A 17,994-nucleotide genomic window follows, 5' to 3' on the forward strand; every position below is an offset into this window, starting at 1 on the left:
TTAATCTTGAATGTTGTAAATGTTGAATGCATGGATGGGTTGGAAGCAATAAATATAATGAATCTTGATTTAGCTTGTGCAAACAAACAATCAATTAGTGGTAGCAATAGAGAATCAAATGATACCGACAATGATAATGACTATACCATATTGATGGAAGAGGGCGAAAACAGTGATGACATGGGACAAATAATAGTGGGTTAAAGTGATGCATGAATGACATTTGAGAAGTCGAACCCTTGGTATGTTATAGAAGTTATATGAACATTTGTTGGCATAAGAACTATTTTATGTTTTTACACTAATGAGACGTGGTTGAATATGTTCTTGTTTAATGGATTCTCATATAATAAAGAAAAATTGAAAATCATTGAAGCAGTGATGTCTCATTTGTATGACCAATTGCATAACAAGTCATTTAATGATTATGAACAATTCCAGTGGCTAACAACAGGCTCAAATGATCCAAAAATTGCTATCGACAAAAGGTTTAATGTTCTCCAGCATTATCGCGAGTTTTTGAAAGATCACGTGATCAAGAATAATTATAAAATAAAATCCATGAAGAGCTGCAATAATAGAGTCATTGTTGCATGCACACGAAAGAACATGCAGACTATAATTGTTTGCCCCTAAAAGATCTATTGCATAAAGGTGTGCAGAGCAGGGCTCTTTCAAATGAATAAGTATCAAAGCAAGCATCATATGGTGGATCGCTGGACAACCTTGTAGTAAAAAAATGTCTTCCAAGTAGATTTTAGGTGTTATTCATAAACACATGCATGATAACCCAAAAATAACTCCAAGAGAAATCATGAATGACATTAGTCACGAAGAAAGAGTAGAGGTCACTTACAAATAAGCATGGCATGGAAATGAACAAACTAGGGAGGTGCTATATGGTTTATTTAAAGAGTACTTCAAGATGATTTTTGTCTATTTGGATCACTTGATGAAGACTAACCGAGGATCACTAGGGTACATTAAGACTGATAAAAAATATTGATTTCAGTACATGTTCTTATATTTTCTACTAAGCATCAATGAGTTTTTGAAAGGATGCCCTTTAGTTCTTATTATACATGGCATTTTCTTAAAAGAAAAATATGCAGGTATATTTTTATTTGCCCATAGTATTGATTCTTATAGTGAGATGTTTCTGGTAGTATTTGCAGTAATTGATAAGGAGTTGAAGAATTCATGGAAGTGGTTTTTGAAGCATCTAAAATAAAAACTCATACACTATGACGAATATAAAGAAAGATTATTGCGTACAATTATCTCTGATAGGCATGAAGGTCTAAAGCATGATGTCCCCGACACATGGCCCACGTGTCATGTTCAATATTGTTTGAAGCATTTGATGGAGAACTTTTCTAAGCAATTCGGTTCACCACTTAGTGCACTTTGGTGGAGTGTAGCTCGAGCAGCCACGAGACAATAATGCAATTATTTTCTTTAAAAAATTTATGAGTAAGACAAAACCACTTATAAATATGTTTTCACTAACGTAAAACCAAAATATTGAGCTAACTGTCACTTTCCAACGAAAAGATGGGTGTTTAACGTTTAATATAGAAGAGTTGTAATCTACAAATTCTTGGCATATGTAACAAGCCCTTAATTCCTCTTATTGAAAAACTTTATCTCATGCTGATGAAACTTTTTGAGAAAAGATAGAATACTAGGCAGCATATGCATGGCATTATGGTGCCAAAGGTAAAATAAAGGCTAGAGGAATTGCATAGAAAGGCATAATAAGTACGTGCACGACCGATCTCACAGTTACGGTGTTGATCTTCAAAAGCACTTGTGCTCTTATAAAGAGTAGCAGGTTAACGGGATTCCTTGCGAACATGTGATTGCATGCATTCTGTAAGAGGGTAACCTACTAAAGGATTATTGCGATAAGTTATTTATAATTGAATCATATTGAGCTACGTATAATATATTTTTATTTGTCCTGATGGCAAACAATGTCCCATATATCGATCCATCGACTCTTATAACTATCTATCTACCAAAAGTAGTTTGTAAAGCAAGATGACCTAAGGTGAAAAAGATGAAAAACATAACACAAAGATGTGCCATACAAGTGCAATATATGTGGTGAGGTTGGTTGCAACATGTAGAAGCACAAATAACAATATGTTATAGTACATATGCTTTGCAGAATATAGGATTTGTTAAGAGTTATTTAATGAATTGCTTCTTTGTATTTATCTACTATTTTTTAATGAATTGCTTCTTTGCATTTATCTAGTATTTTTTAATGAATTGCTTCAATGTCTTATGTCTTTTATGTATATGTTAGGTTTGTCTTCTATGTACAAACATAAGGAGAAACGTGGCAGAAAGGGAACCAAACCCCATCCCCACCCCTAAGCAATGAATCAATTGTGGTGCTGAGGTATAACCAATGTTCCGAGTCATGTGATATTTATCCTACTATACATATACGCTGATGGCAAGTGATGTAAGTGTTAGGTTTATTCGTTTGTATAGTTGTTCTTTTGTTATGTTTGTGTACAAACTCATTTGAATCTGATATGATTGTACCATATATTTTGACTATTTAGCATCTAGCAAGATTCGTAAAAAGACTTCAAATGGCCCACAACGAGGACATGGAAAGAATAACAGAATTGCCAAGGACCCTTTACCTTACCTTGTATTTCTTTGTGAGTTTGAAAAATGAGGTTTCTATTGTTTTTCTACTGACTAATACAAACTAACTAGTAAACCTTTTTTATTCACAGCAAATGCTCACAACTAAAGGGAAACGAGATGTGGCAACTAGGTGCTTGAAGAGAAGCGACTTGTTGTATCAATTCTTTGAAGCTGACAAGGTATCCGTTGGACAACTTTTAATGCATAGAAAACTTAAATTTCTACGTGCACAATAACCTTAAACTTGATTTATGTTGCAGATCTTAATTCCTGTCATCTGGGATGACTACCGCTGGGTTGTTTGGGAAATAAACATGAAGGAGAAGGTGTTCAAGTGCTATAATTCAATGAGGTCCACATATCATGCAAATAAGAATGTCAGACAAATGGTACAATAACATTACGTTTGTATATCTCTTTTTTTGATGTGTATGCTAACTGAGTTTTTTGAAGGTTAATTTTTTTTGTCATGGTTTGGCTACAACTCTTATAACATTTGGACAACTAAGGTCATAGAGGATATTTCTCGATAGAAAAATGGGTAGTTTCCTTGCATATGCATGTTAACTCAATTTGTACATGTGCATGATCTTGATGACTTGGTATATGACTGTTAAAGGTATGATTGTGGTATATTTATCCTAGTATACATATAGTACTTGGGCAAAACCTGAGGATTGAACTTCACGCAGGTACGTGTTTATATGTCATGTTCAATTCAGTTCTTTGAGATGTAAGATACAATTAGTTGTTTGCTAATAACTCTTTTTTTGCAAAAAAAAAATCAGAGAGTGCAGGAGACGTATGATAAAATTCTATCAACATATAAAGAAGAAGGCTTTGGAGGGTGCCAAAAAAAGGTTGAAGGGGAGGCAAATAACGAAAATAAAACACAACAGAACAAAGATGGTACGAAGGACAACGAAACAGCAGAGGTTGAAGACACATTGGACAGTGAGGTGTAGGCTGGCGAGGCCTTGATAACTGAGCTGTAAACAATTCTAGAGAGTTTAGTTTGAATAGTCATTGTAAAACTGTAATTCTAAATTTGTATGGATTCAATGTTAGAACATAGTTTGTAAATTATAAGTTTTTGTATGACATTCATGTTCTGTTCAATTTGTTAGTTTGTAAATTATGAATTTTGTAGGACATTTATGTTCATTATAAATGATGAGATTCTTTAGATATTGTATAATATGTAAATTCACAATTGAATTTGAATTGCCAATGAAAATTTCAATTGATCTGGTTTGGATTCTGTAAATGAAATATTATATATGAATTGAGCAAGTGAAACTGTAATTGTGAAAAAATCAAACAAAATTTGTACGAATAAGGAAGCTCATAAAAAAAACTAGAAACAAAGTTTGTATAAAATATAAGCGAAGATGAAAAAGTCCACATAAAATATAAGCGAACATTGAACAATATTTGTGATAATGAGGAAGTTCGCATAAAATATATGCGAGGATGAAAAAGTCTGCATAAAATATAGCGAGATGAGGAAGTCCGCAAAACTTTGTCAAATATTTATGATATTCTAAAGTTTCAGTTTAAGAGGAAGTTTGCAATATGTTTATGCAAACTTCGTGATATATATGTGAACTTCATCAACTATTTGCGCTGTTCTTATCCGAAATTCTACCCTTAGGAAAAAATTTGGTAAAGAAAGTTCACATATAATTTTACGGGAACTTCGTGAAGTCCACAAAAAAACATGTGAAGCTCATTTTAAGTGAGAGTTTGCGGCACCCAATGAGCGAAGCGATATATCGCGCAAACTTCATCAGTTTTGTGCATGCAAAAGGTAAAAAGGACATTCCAATGCTAGCTATTTGCAATTTTAGATATGAGGAGAATATTGCAAATTACAAGGCATTTCGAGAAACATGTCAAATTTTCCATACAATATGATCATTTTTTGATGAATTAAATCATCATCGGAATAATAAGCCTGTTCACTCCAAACAAAAAAGAAGAAAATAAAAACTCTAATAAAATTAAACAAAACTGGTGGGTGATGACTAGGGTGTCAACTGGTTAGGTTTGGTTCAAACCCATGCAAAACCATACCCAAACCTGACTTGAGATGTGGAAAAGGTTCGGACTTGGGTCTAATTGGACCCACAATAAGAGAAATCATACCTGCATCCAATAAGAATTACATGAACAAGACCCCGACCATACCTAGTAAAATAATATTTTTTATCATTTTTACATTGAAAAATTGTGTATCTTAATCGGAACTCGGGTTGGGCCCGAGTCTGGTATAAAATTTCACAAACCATACCCGACTCCATATATTAATGGGACCCTTCGGGTTCGACCCGGATTTTAATTGGCCCTCATATTTATCACCAAACCCTGACCCTATAGGGTTTGTTACAGGTCGGGTCTGGGTCAAACCCGACCCATATGACACACTCCCGTTTCATGTTAGCGCCCAGGTATCAATTCAGTTTAGTAGATTCAAACTCAAGGTCGGCCCTCTATTTCCTTCAATTTTTGTACAATCAAAATAAGCTCAAAGATTATTTTTTTGTTACAAACCAGGGAATAATGGCCAGCCCAAAGCCAGCCTGCAATCCAATCATCGAATCGAGCTGTGCCAGTCCACCCACAAATAGATCGAATTCTGGCACTTTGGATGCTATGCTAGATTGCTGGTAGCAAGCATTGTAAAGTCGACGTTGCAGTTAGATGTGTCAACACGTACATAGAGGCAAAAACAGCTGACTTTTCCGGCCGGCCTAAAATCTGGGGGAAAGATACTGCAGGAGCGGCCCCAACGCACTGGGAGCAAATTTACGAGCGAAGAGAAAGCATATGGAGGATGGCCGGTGGTTGTACAGACAGGTATTGCCTTGGAGGATTCTTGGCAAGAATTCCTCGGAGATATCAGCCTGGCCAAACGTAGCAGGGTGAGGACCACCTCTTGACCAGTCGACCCAAGTGAGGCTTCGGTTCGCGAGAAGGTTGGGTGCTTTTATGGTGAGAAGGGTGGGGAAGTAGTGCTCGTCCACGTAGCACGCTGGTTGACAGAAGTTGTTGAACTTTGGGTAGTAGGTGACGTCTTCAACAATGGCCAGCGCCAGCTTCCGACTCGCTTCGAACCACTGGGAACCTTTGCGCCACTGCTCGACTTCGACTTCGGGGGCCATGTTCTCGTTGTAACGCCCCCTTCCGTACGGACCGGGATCGTCGAACGCACCGATAAAGCTGTGCTTGGATCGAATCAGGTGGTTGTATACCGTGATGAAGTTGAACACCGGGATGCACGACTCGGACAGCAGCACGAACCTTTCGTTGGAGAGATCGAGCAGAGCGTTCGCCAAAAGCCGCCTCTCCGCATCACACATGCTCATCTGCCCCCATTCAGTCTCCTGGGAAAACAAAACAACCCAAGAATTTGCATGTCTCATCCTTGTATTTCCAACAAAAGTAGCTCGATTGATGGAAGTAGAGAGCAAGAAGCAAATTGGGAGTCTGAGTAAAATAGCGGGTGCCTGGAGAGACGCGCGCCTGTAAAAGAGGTTTTTCTTGTAGTGCATATTAGACATCCTACAATGTGATCAAAGAAGCAAGGAACGGCTGATGACATGAGTTAATGCAAACGGATAGATAACAAGTGAGGATCCCAGCACAAAAACTTAAAACACTAATATGTGTGAATCTACGGAAAGATAAGCGGCGAGGAGGATGCCTACGGCATGGGCTTTACTTACCAACCATGAGATGTTCAAAGCTAAAGCATGGACTTTTTATGCATTTGGAGCTGAAGATTTGTGGGAAACGTTTCAAGCCGAATAAATGGAAAATGTCCGTCTTTTGAATAACGATGAATTTTCTCAAACAAAAAGAAAAGAAATATATTTCTAGCTTTGAAGAATAAACAGCAGAAACTTTATAAAAGTGCCATTAAGTCTGCCGAGTACTATGTCCTACAAGTACTGCAATCATGATTGATCTAAATTTGATGCGTGAAAACTTCACAAGATAATACCAGCTATATGCAAAAAGGATTCTCAGTTCAAAAGTAGATGACGGCATTGAAACTTCCATATAGAAGAGCGTCTCAATGTATATAGAAGCAAACTGCAAGAATTACTCTTGATGAAAATTCACGCAAATACTCCTGGAGAGTAGTCTCCATACAAATAAGAACATCATCCATGTGGAGCGAGTGGTAAGGGGTGTGAGATGCCAAGAACTAGGAATCAAGAAAAGAAACCCATGCCAACAGATACTGGAAAATCGCTCACCACTGTCATGCCATAAAGAATATTGGAAAGACAATTGCCCCTTTTATGTCTTTATCTTAAAAATTTATCCCAGATCATTTTTTTACATTGGATGTGAAGCACACACAATTTGTCATCCAATTCCCTCCACTAAAGGGTGAAATTTATCTTATCTGAAGAAGTCAACCATGAGATCACTGTCCACCTGACAAAGACTTTGCAAATCCACCTTTCCAAGGACAGTAAGATTCCCCTCCTTTCATTATTATGAGCAGCTTGAACACCGTATCAGTGTTTATCCAGTTTATGGCCCTTTAAGGACCAGTCCTATGTTCTGTGGAATGAGTTTGACAAGCACCGTTATTCAATCTCCAGCGGTAGCTATGGTCATAATCATGTAAAGGTTATCAGAAACAGAAAATAGAAATCTCTACAGATCTCAAAAGTGTAGTTCTATTTCTGAATCAGGGTCACATTGATTGGTCATATTTAACAAGACTCCATTATGATGGAACATGGTTCCAATGTTCAATGTTCAAGGAGATGATTGACGCTTAGATGAATGCAGCCATGAGAACAGTTCAGGTTAACTAATAGACACGCCACGCTATCAACATTACTATGAAATTTCTTTCAGTACAAAAATTAGAGGCTGTATGCAGACTAATAGATATGCTAGACTCATGTTCTCCAAACACCGATTACCAATAGTTAATCCTGTTTTGAATGCATTATCTGCTTAGGCTTGTGGCTTCTGAATCATGATCCAGCACTCAGAGCACGGTAGAGCCTCTTTAGCTCGAAGCGAATATATATACTACTCTACTGGGATGGTATAAAAAATTATTGGAGATTTCAAAGAATTTATTTCCTCAGTAAAATATATGTAAATTTTGGCAATTTAAAGAGAATTGACATTTCCAAGAAAATTGCTTTCTTATAGTCCTTTGAATTTAATATGACCTTCATAGAGAAGTTTAATCTGGCACTATGCGCTAGTAATTATGATGACTGGTTAAAATGAACCAGCATACTTGGGTATGATGAGCTCCACAATCCATGATGTTGAAGGCTGGATATTTCCATGCTTCTAAGAGTAACCTTAGCTACATGTCTGGAAGACAAGTCCAGTAACTTTCAACAGATTCATCGAGGACCCTGACCGTGCAAAACCACACAATCCCAAGGACACATTAGCTGTATTAGAACAAGCATCTCCACCATAGTTTTCTACCACACTAAGGACATAACATCTCATGCCTGGGATGAAAACTTCAATTGAACAGATATAAGAAAGCTTTATTGAGGCCAAAAGGAGCCAAAGGACATGAATTCATCAACATTATCCAAGGCATCTATGCTACAATGAGGCTAAGATACAAGCCTAGAGAGGTCTAAGGCTCATACTTAACACAAGATCCCCGGCCAAAAGGAGCCAAAGGACATGAATTCATCAACATTATCCAAGGCATCTATGCTACAATGAGGCTAAGATACAAGCCTAGGGAGGTCTAAGGCTCATACTTAACACAAGATCCCCACCAACATGAGTAAGTCAGGTAATAACAACCACTGCAATCTGTAATACCTGTCGTGATACATTATCTAATAAATAGAAGCAAGCCTATGGCTATAACCTAGACTGCTCAAAAAAGTTGATTGACTATCTTAACACAATTTGGAAGATATCATATAGATCACCTGTGTGATGGCTCCAAGATAAAATATGCACAGTTTTCCACAATCCTTATTATTCACAAACTGCCTACCATAACTGCAGTTATATAGCAAAGGTTCATGCTTTATATCGAAGTAGGAAAAATAGAGATATATCTGGCCATGTTGGCTTGGTTAGGTAGAAAGTTCTTGGAACTTTATCCTAATGAAAAGCTAGAAATTTTCTTAGGTTTCTGAAAGAGAAACGTAATATACTTGAAATTCAAAGCCTACGGCCATAGCATCATTAAAACTAGACCTAGACGTTGGCCTTTAAGTGGCTAACAAAGAAAAATTCAAGAGCAGGCTTATGTGATCCTACTGTATGTCAGATGACTAAGCTAACTTATTAATAAACCTGCAATGTCCACTATTCAATCTGTCATCTAGTGATTGACATATTTTCTTTATTACTGATCAGATTGCACTACTTTTTAACTACTGCAGACTTTCTGGATGGATAGGTCAGCAATTATGCTGACACCGATAAAGTAGGATTCACAGCTGCTGGTACTTATTTGAAGCCTTTCATCATCTAAGACATTTCACCAAGAAGAGTAGCTCAGTCAGACACATTTTTCTTCACATTCACCTTCTTTCATCCTAAAGTAGTTAAATTATTTTATAGGGATATAAAGGTGTCTGGTAGCCAAAGAATGCTTGGGGGTGATTTCAGTCATCATCATTTTAGATGGAGCCCTTCAAAAAAGTCAAAGATTGGCATGTACAATGTTTCAATCATAAACAGCGCTGAAGGACACCTTGTGATCCCCTTGCATTATCAGCTAGCATTCTGGCTGAATGAGAGTACTGAACAAAGATGAGATCATCATTGAGGTTGTACAGATTATAGTACTAGGTCGTTTTCTTTGGGCAGCAGATTATGACTGATGACCCATCATCATACACAGACTAATCCTTTTACTTCAAATGACCCTACCGCCTAGTAGCAGGTCTTTGCCTCAGATACCAGCAAGCAGTGAATCTGGAAACAATGGCAGTAATGTTCCACATGCCTCTTCCTCATATCACATTTAATCCCTAATAAATCCTTCCATGGATCTATGCATATCTTAGAACTCATGCTTAGCAGGTAGGTGAAGTGAGGATCTACTGTGATTTGAATGTTGAGCCCTACAAGTGCAAGAACTCAACTGAATAGGCAAGCTCTCATGCTCTTTTCCGTTTACTAAGTGCAGCAACCCTGGACATCAATTTTTAGATCTAATTATTATAAGAAATCTGATGCTAAGAACATTTTTTATATTGTTCTTAATGATCATAAGTTTTGGGTTGTCATATCATATGCAATTAAAGCTACACTGCCTCTCGTGAAAGTGTTGCGATTAGTGGATGCATATGAGCCTACTATGGGATTTTTGTACGAGGCAATAGATAGAGCAAAGAAGAAAATTGCTTTGAACCTTGACAATGTTGAAAGAAAATATAAACCTATTTGGAACATCATTCATAGACGATGAAAAGTCTTTGCATGTAGCTCCCTATTATTTAAATCATCAATTTTATTATGCTGACAACTTCAACCTGGATGAAGAAGTTACGAGTGGCTTTTATGATTATGTTGAAAAATTGGTTTTCGATGCAAATGTTCAGTTGAAAATTACAACACAAATCAATGCATTTAAAAAGACAAAGGGGTTGTTTGGTAGAAAGGCAACCATTACAACAAAAAAATTAAAAAGTCCTGGTAAGTTTGTAATTATGTTGTTATTTGTTAATATTTTGTTAATTGTAATATTCTTAATGTTTTTATCATTTTTTTATTGTTTTATTTGAATGCAACTGATTGATGGAGTTCACTTGAGCATGAAAATGCTGAATTGATGAATTTTGTAATTCGAATTCTAAGTCTGACGTGTAGTGCATGGGGTTGTGCGAGAAATTGAAGTACTTTCTCATTGGTTTGTGACTTTGTATTTTATTTTTAAAATACATTTATATAAGTTTAATTATTTTATAATTGATTATCAATGATTTGAAATTATAGGTGCATATAAAACAGAAAAATAGACTTGAACAAGAGAAAATGAATGCATTGGTTTTTGTCATGTACAATATGAAATTAAGAGAGAAATATGAGGAGGGATACCAAAGACCCTATATGTCTAGATCATATAGACTCAAACGATGAGTGGATTGTGGAGAAGAAAGATCCAGTGTTGCCTAGTGATCCCAATTGGTTGGAGGATTCATGGTTGGATCCAAACTTCGATATAAACGCTATTGAGCATGTGCCTATTAAAAAAGTCACCTCACCTGATAATTCACAAAGTGGTTCTAGGCAAGACAAGTCTTAGAGAGATCCAAGTAAAGTTATATTCCTTTTACCTTGCTATGAATATAAATGTATTTTTTTAATTAGATAAAATAAGTATTTAATACATGATTTTTTATTTGAGGAAAAAGAAAAGCAAAAGAAGTGACCGAGGATGTAAAAGAAGAAAGTGCAGATGATGAAGAGTCAGAGAATGAGGATGAAGGAGAACCTGTTTATATGGATTCTTCAGATGATGACATTGAAGACTTAGATATTGATGATGACGAGACACAAGAAGAGCCTATGCCCTAATTCATATCATAGGGCTATGAGCATTTATATATTTTTTTGGCTCTTTCATTTACACTTGTGAATGTTATCACACTCATTTTGAAGAGTTTTGAACAAATATATTAACATTTGGTTGTTAATGCCAATATGCAATTGATTGTTAATGTTAATTTTTTATTGAATGAATGCTCATATTCTATTTCTTAGATACTTACATAGATAAAGTTGTTGCATTAATGTTACTTTTACATGTTAATTTCATATTTTTCGGTATTTATTTGAGAATTTTTATTTCTTGTTGGTTGTTGCTTCATCAATAAAGCATTTTTTATTTATTTATAATTTTAGATATTTTTTATAGTTTTTTTTAAGTTTTCAAAAAAACATTGAGACTTACGCTTTACACCTCGAAGCTTATGCCTCGCCTTAGTTTTTGGTGGAGCGTCTCGCTTCACCTCAACGCTTTTCACAACATTGGCCTAGATCATAGTTTCACACCATTGTTGCATCTATCAAGTCAAAATAACCACTTACAATTGATGCCTTATGTTCCTATTTATTCTAGTATAAGGCCATCTTTTCGCCCTAGCTCAATAAAATTAGGAATGTGGAAGAGTGAGATGCAGCGTGTAACATTTTGAAATTTCCAACACATGGTCGAGGAAACAGATGAAGAGGCCTACCATGTGGCAAAGAGATTTATCACTAGTTGGGGTAGTTTTGCAAACCCTTCAGTTGATATGGGATTCTTTCTGTTCAAATATTGACCTAAACAAGGGTCTCCATTGTACATATTATAGGACTCATGGGCATGTACTTGCAAATTGTTGGTATTATCTGAATAACAATGCCCGTTATGCTTGCTTTAGAAGAATACATGGACTGTGACCTTCTATAAGTGCCATGTCTAACAATGGCAGTGAAAATAACGCGGTTGCTCGTGTTGCTCTATTGCATTATTTTTTCAATTGCAATATGCATATAACTAGAGATGGTTTGTGATACATAGACTTTGCGGCAACAAATAACATTACCAATGATGCAAGTAAACTTTCTCATTTGCTGAGATAGTCAAATAGATGAGACTTCCTACCAATAGCAGATGCATTATCTGGATCATTAAGTGGCTCTCCATTACAAAGTCTAACTATGCAATTCACTTCAACTAAATTTAGTATGTGTTTTCATCATTGGCATGTCTAGCTCATGCCACTATCTAATAGGTTTCGTGAAGCAAACATACTTTACCTTCAAACTCAGTTACCCCTGGTGGTAACTGCATATACACCTCCTCCTCCAACTGTCCATTAAGACATGCATTCTTCATATCAAGCTGCTAAAGATTCCACTATCTAATAGTTGTGATTGCCATGTACGGATGTAAATGTCATTGCATAATCAGTGCCAAATTATTGATTATAGCCTTTAACTACAAGTCCTTGTATCTCTCAATATTTTCATCCGTCAGGGCTCTTATCTTGTATACCATATCCAATTGCTACATTTTCTGCTAGCAATTTAACTAGTCTCATGTATGCATCATCTCAAGCATAGCCAACTCTTCTTCAATAACTTATTGCCACTTAAATTGGTAGCAGCTACATGGTAGCAACTAGGTTCAACATAAGAATAGAATAAAGTAAGAAAAACTCAGTTGAGCAGAGAATGATACATAAGAAACAAAGTGTGAGGGAGGTATAAAAGGGCAGGAAGTATGCCGTACATGAGGTGTAAAAATCTACCTTGGTGTAGCAAGCCAACGGGCATAGTCGTCTCATGCTTACTTTCTAACAAACTATGCACTCCTCATCATGTATTTCACACAATTGTATCTCACATTGCTGCTCCTCGACCGCATTAACCACTACCTCCACTTTTTCACCATTGTTCTCTAATTGAACATCACCTGCTCTTGTACCAGTTGTATAATCTGATTGAGCGCAGTCTGAAAGCAGTTGATATCAAACTGTAGGCCTGCTCAGTCAATGGCCAAGTAGAACATCATCTGGCTGTGAAAGCCACCAGGACGTTGGTCGTCTAGTGGTAGTTATTTGATGCCTAGCTTGTGGCCAGGTTGCACATGGAAATAGAGAGAAAGAAGAAGGGAGAGGAAAGAAGAAGACAAAGAAGACAAGGGAGAAGAAGGCATGAAGAGGACGAAGAAGAGGAGGGTGAGGCAGAGAGAGACCTCTATCTGGTGTCTTCCTTCCCTTAGAGGGTGAAGGGCCTCTTAAGAGTTACCTCTTCATTGGTTATTTCCAGCAATCAACATAACTAAAGACATCATATGCAAGATGACTTCCCACTTGGATCCACATTAGCCAAACCTGGGCCTTGATTCACATAAAATGGAACACAACGCAAGCCCAATGCAAACAAAATAAAATGAACCTAGCACAACTCTGGACTCTCCAAACATAGTGTCTGCAAGTCTTCTAAGTTATTAAATATTTGATCCATAGATATGTTACGGAAGCACATATTTGATTCAGTCTTCCCATGATTTAAGTTAGTTTTCTTTAATATCCAACACTGCCGACTCCATTTGGATCATATGGGGCTGCAATTAATTTAAAAATCATGTTAAAGGAGCTGCTTCCTATGTCACCTGGTACGGGTGCAAGTGCGGGTACGGAGGGTACAACATGGCAATTCCAAAAAATGTGGGTACGGGGACACGGCTATATATATATATATATATATAATAAATTCAAAATAAACTGAATATAATCTAAATATATATGCCAATGTTGTGAAAAGCGTTGAGGCGTAGCGTAGCGCTCCACCAAAAACTGAAGCGAGGCGTAAAGCGTAAGCCTCAATTTTAAAAAAAAAATATGTAAAAATATAAATAACATTAATAAATAAAAGAAATGCAACATACCAACATTTCACAATTGAAAAAATCATGTTTTTACATCATTACAGCTTTATCCAATTTATGATTTCCTAAAAATACCATGTTGAACACATCCATGGGGTCAAATTGATTAGATAAAGCTCACAGGATGAGACAGACACACAGAGAGAGAGAGAGACAACAAGAGAGAGAGAGAGAGGGAGGGGGAGACACACAGAGAGGGAGAGATAGAGAGAGAGAGAGAGAAAGGGAGAGTGAGAGGGAGAGATAGAGAGAGAGAAGGGGAGAGTGAGAGGGAGAAACAGAGGGAGGGAAGGAGGGAGACACAGAGAGAGGGACATACAGAGGGAGACAGTGAGAGAGGGAGAGCGAGAGGGAGAAAATGAGAGGGAGGAGGCCGAGAGCCGAGAGACGAGAGACGAGAGACGAGAGACTATTTGACTTGTAAAAAATGAAGTGTGCCTCGCCATGAGGCGTGCGCCTCATAGCTTACGAAGTGTGCGCCTCACTAACTTTACGCTTTATATGTGTACCTCAAGGCACAAAGGACCTCGCCTCAAGGCGGCGTGCGCTTTTTGCACCTTGAGGTGCGTTTTTAACAACACTGATATATGCTATATCTAAAATATATATTATATACTGAAAATATAAAGTTATAAATTGAATACAAACTTGTATGTATGGAGGGTAAAATGGTGTATCCAGGTGTCGACGCATGTCGACACAAGGACACGTGTGTCGACACAGGTACAGAGGGAAAAATGGAGTGTCTGTGTGACATAGGCTGCCTCGAGCAGCCCAAATGAGGGGCACCAAAGGTACTTAACTAGGAAGATAGTTCTATTTACAACCATTACCTCAATCATCACTTTGGGCAATTTGCATCAACATAGTGCAGATTCAACATGTTTACAAATTATTTATATCAGGATATAAAGTCATTAAAAGGGATCTAATAGCAAAGGTTGGTCATCCACATTCTTCATATGGGATTTCAAGGTAATCTTATCCAAATATCATTCCATCATCAGCAACAGAAAACAAAAATAGTCTTATCTACCCCAAAATCTACAAAGTTGCTTTGGGGAATATGTTTCAAATAAGCTCTGCTTGTGCTCCACTATGTTATAGAAGATTGAGCAAGCTCCTTCCTCCTGAATGAATGGATTTGGGGCAAAGATTATGCGATCTAGGATTTGCATGTCTTTGAACTAAAAACAGTGAAACAGGGAAACAGTTCAAGATGCAGCCTTCTTCAGGTTTCTACAAGTCTAGGAACCTAGGGCTTTCATGAATATCTTCACAAACTTCTCAGAACAGAGTGAAGCCTAAAATATCTACAGCCACTTATATGCTTTTGAAGGAAAATAAGGTAGGAGTTTTTGGTGATTGCAAGTAAAAAAGTATGTTGTATGTGAAACCAACCCCTTGAAAGAATCCAAAATTCTTCAAAGACATGAGAACTGTGTCCATGACTGGGGGCATCCTTTTGGTGGACCATCGAACACCATCTGGTGGAAGAATGGCAGCACAAAAATAATCTACCCACCTACCAGCACACTGAGCTTTACAGAGTACATAGACATTGAAGCAAACTGCAAACAATTGCAAGCAGCAATGAATGATCGCCAACTTTTTTTTTCGAAACTTTAAAAACAAATATTCCTTAAAAATTGCAAAACGAATCTGCCTCTCCTAATATTCATCAAGCCCAACCCGAGAACCCAAAAGGATCAACCGTAAACAGCGGAAAGGAAGAAGTACACAGATGTGCGTGGTCTAAGAAAAAAAAAACGTCTCTTATGGTGGAAAGGTCAACTGAAAATGTACATACTATATTTGTGAATTCCTTATAAAAAACAAATATTCCTTAAAACAAATATTTGTAAAAAACAAATATTCCTTAAAAAATGCAAAACGAAAACAGCACGTGAATAGGCATCATCCTGAAACAACAACTGCAACACTGATAATCACCAGTCAAATTTCGAACACGAGATCTTCTGCCTCTCCTAATATTCATCAAGCCCAACCCGAGAACCCAAAAGGATCAACCGTAAACGGCGGAAAGGAAGAAGTACACAAATGTGCGTGGTCTAAGAAAAAAGAACAGTCTCTTATGGTGGAAAGGTCAACTGAAAATGTACATACTATATTTGTGAATTCCTCCAATACCATTATACGAATCCTTGTTCTTCTCGAGCTGTAGCTTGACTCAATCGTGCATTCCATTTGTAAAGTATAAAAGAGGGCAGTAGCAGTAGGCATACAATAGAAAAACCATTGATTTCTTACCTTGCTGGGGATCTGCCTCTGGTAGAAGACGGAGGTTGACGGGAAATCGGCTTGATACGTCGGCAAAGAGTGGATGTAGATCGAGTAGAGGCCTCGGTACCCTTTGAAGAAGCGCTCCCAAAGGGGGGAGAGGGGAAGAGGCCCTCTGGTCAGGAACATGAAGGCCACCTTGGGTACCCTCCTGAAGGGGTACTTCTTCATGCTAGGGACGAAGGAGGCCCTCCAAAACAGCTCCTCGTCCGTCATGGTGTGCATCAAACTGTTGGTTGGTCTGATCCAACGGTCGAGATTGTTGGGCACCACCTCCTTCTCCTTCTCCTTCTCCACCACGCGCGGCAGCGAGGCGGCGGTCGGATAGAACATGTTTCGGATCCAGAAATAGCGAGTCATGTGCATGCTGAGGAGCGTAAGGACGGCCCCCAATACAACGAACAGCATGAAGAATTTGATCAGATTCAAAGGCCATTCCTTTCTCTGACTTCGAAGGCTGTCGTCTGCCATGGGAACTCCGTATCGCGCACCTCAATCCGATTCCCTCACCCCCTTCCCCAATAAAAAATGGAATCCAACAAACTTGGGGGAACCCAAAATGAGAAGAGACGAGAACAAGTGGGTACAGTTTATCAGAATTGCACTCAATTGGGTGCCTGCATCAGAAGGGCTTTGGTGAGTTGCGGGTCGGAATGGGAGTACGATAATCTCGCCACAGACTCAGAAAGAAGGCCTTGGACATCCAAATCTGGAAGCTATTCTTTCTTCTTCTTTTTCCAAAACTAGGACAGGACCAAGCAAGATACACCTTCCCAATTCCCACCCGGCAACGTAATCACTATCAAATCATACATATGAGAGAGAGAGAGAGAGAGAGAGAGAGATCACCAATCATTCAAGTAAAAGAAGACTCAGAGAGAGAGAGCATTTGAAATCGTTTTCAAGTGTGGAAAAAACGCCAAAAGGCGGTAGCCCAGCTCGGTCCGTTCACTTGGGCCGCCAACCTTGATGAGCGGTTCTTGACGACCAACGAATGGCGTTACACGAACCAACGAGCTCTTCTGTTTTTTGCCCATCCGTCTTCTGCTGATTGGTAGCTTGCGGTTAGAGAAAACCTGCAGATGAAGCCACCCCTGTATAAAGTAAGGTGAAATCCCTGGAAATGTCTTAAAACTTTGAATTACCCCTTTTTCAGTATCAGCAGAGAGGCTTTATGCGGTCTCATATTCATTCAGTCGTTCTTGTGTTGTTTAATGTTGTATTAGGTAAGCACCAATTTTGTAATCGTAGATTACAACCAAACTTTGTCTTACGACCATGTGCGGCGAAGCTAACTGCGATTTACATGGGAGTCTGTGCTTTAAAAAAAAAATGAGCCTACCACCGCCTATGTAACTCATTAAATGTTTATATCCAATGTACGTTTTCTGTTAGCCCTGATTGCAGCACGTTGTATGCACCATCGCATAGACTCGTACTTAAATTTTCGGAAGCAGATCAGGTCATGCTGAACATGAACTTTTTTGCTCATGCCAACATCGTAGCCAGTCTGTTTTGTATTTTGAAAAGTTAAAAAGTCAATAGAACAGTTATATGCTAAGTGGCATTCATCCAAAATGCAAAGAGATGGCCACAATGTTGGCATGAGC

General features: G+C 37.9%; 1 protein-coding gene across 1 annotated transcript; it reads right to left on the reverse strand.

The window, feature by feature from the left end:
• Positions 1-5,132: 5,132 nt before the first annotated feature.
• On the reverse strand, positions 5,133-17,788 carry LOC149839548 (glycosyltransferase BC10-like). The gene is made up of 2 exons (XM_090004173.1): positions 16,355-17,788; positions 5,133-6,056 (listed from the first exon to the last, which is right to left on the reverse strand). The coding sequence occupies exons 1-2, from the start codon at positions 16,853-16,855 to the stop codon at positions 5,424-5,426; spliced, it is 1,134 nt and encodes a 377-aa protein (XP_089860299.1). The 5' UTR covers positions 16,856-17,788; the 3' UTR covers positions 5,133-5,423.
• Positions 17,789-17,994: the final 206 nt, after the last annotated feature.

The sequence above is a fragment of the Nuphar pumila genome, chromosome 4 (genome assembly GCF_984573655.1).
Source record: "Nuphar pumila chromosome 4, dmNupPumi1.hap1.1, whole genome shotgun sequence".
Taxonomy (NCBI): domain Eukaryota; kingdom Viridiplantae; phylum Streptophyta; class Magnoliopsida; order Nymphaeales; family Nymphaeaceae; genus Nuphar; species Nuphar pumila.

What these genes read in the sequence shown, in the direction of transcription:
- LOC149839548 (XM_090004173.1), bottom strand. Translation starts at nt 16,855, where the DNA reads ATGGCAGACGACAGCCTTCGAAGTCAGAGAAAGGAATGGCCTTTGAAT. An exon ending in AGAGGCAGATCCCCAGCAAG is followed by an intron (nt 6,057 to 16,354) that starts GTAAGAAATCAA and finishes TTGTTTTCCCAG; the next exon opens with GAGACTGAATGGGGGCAGAT.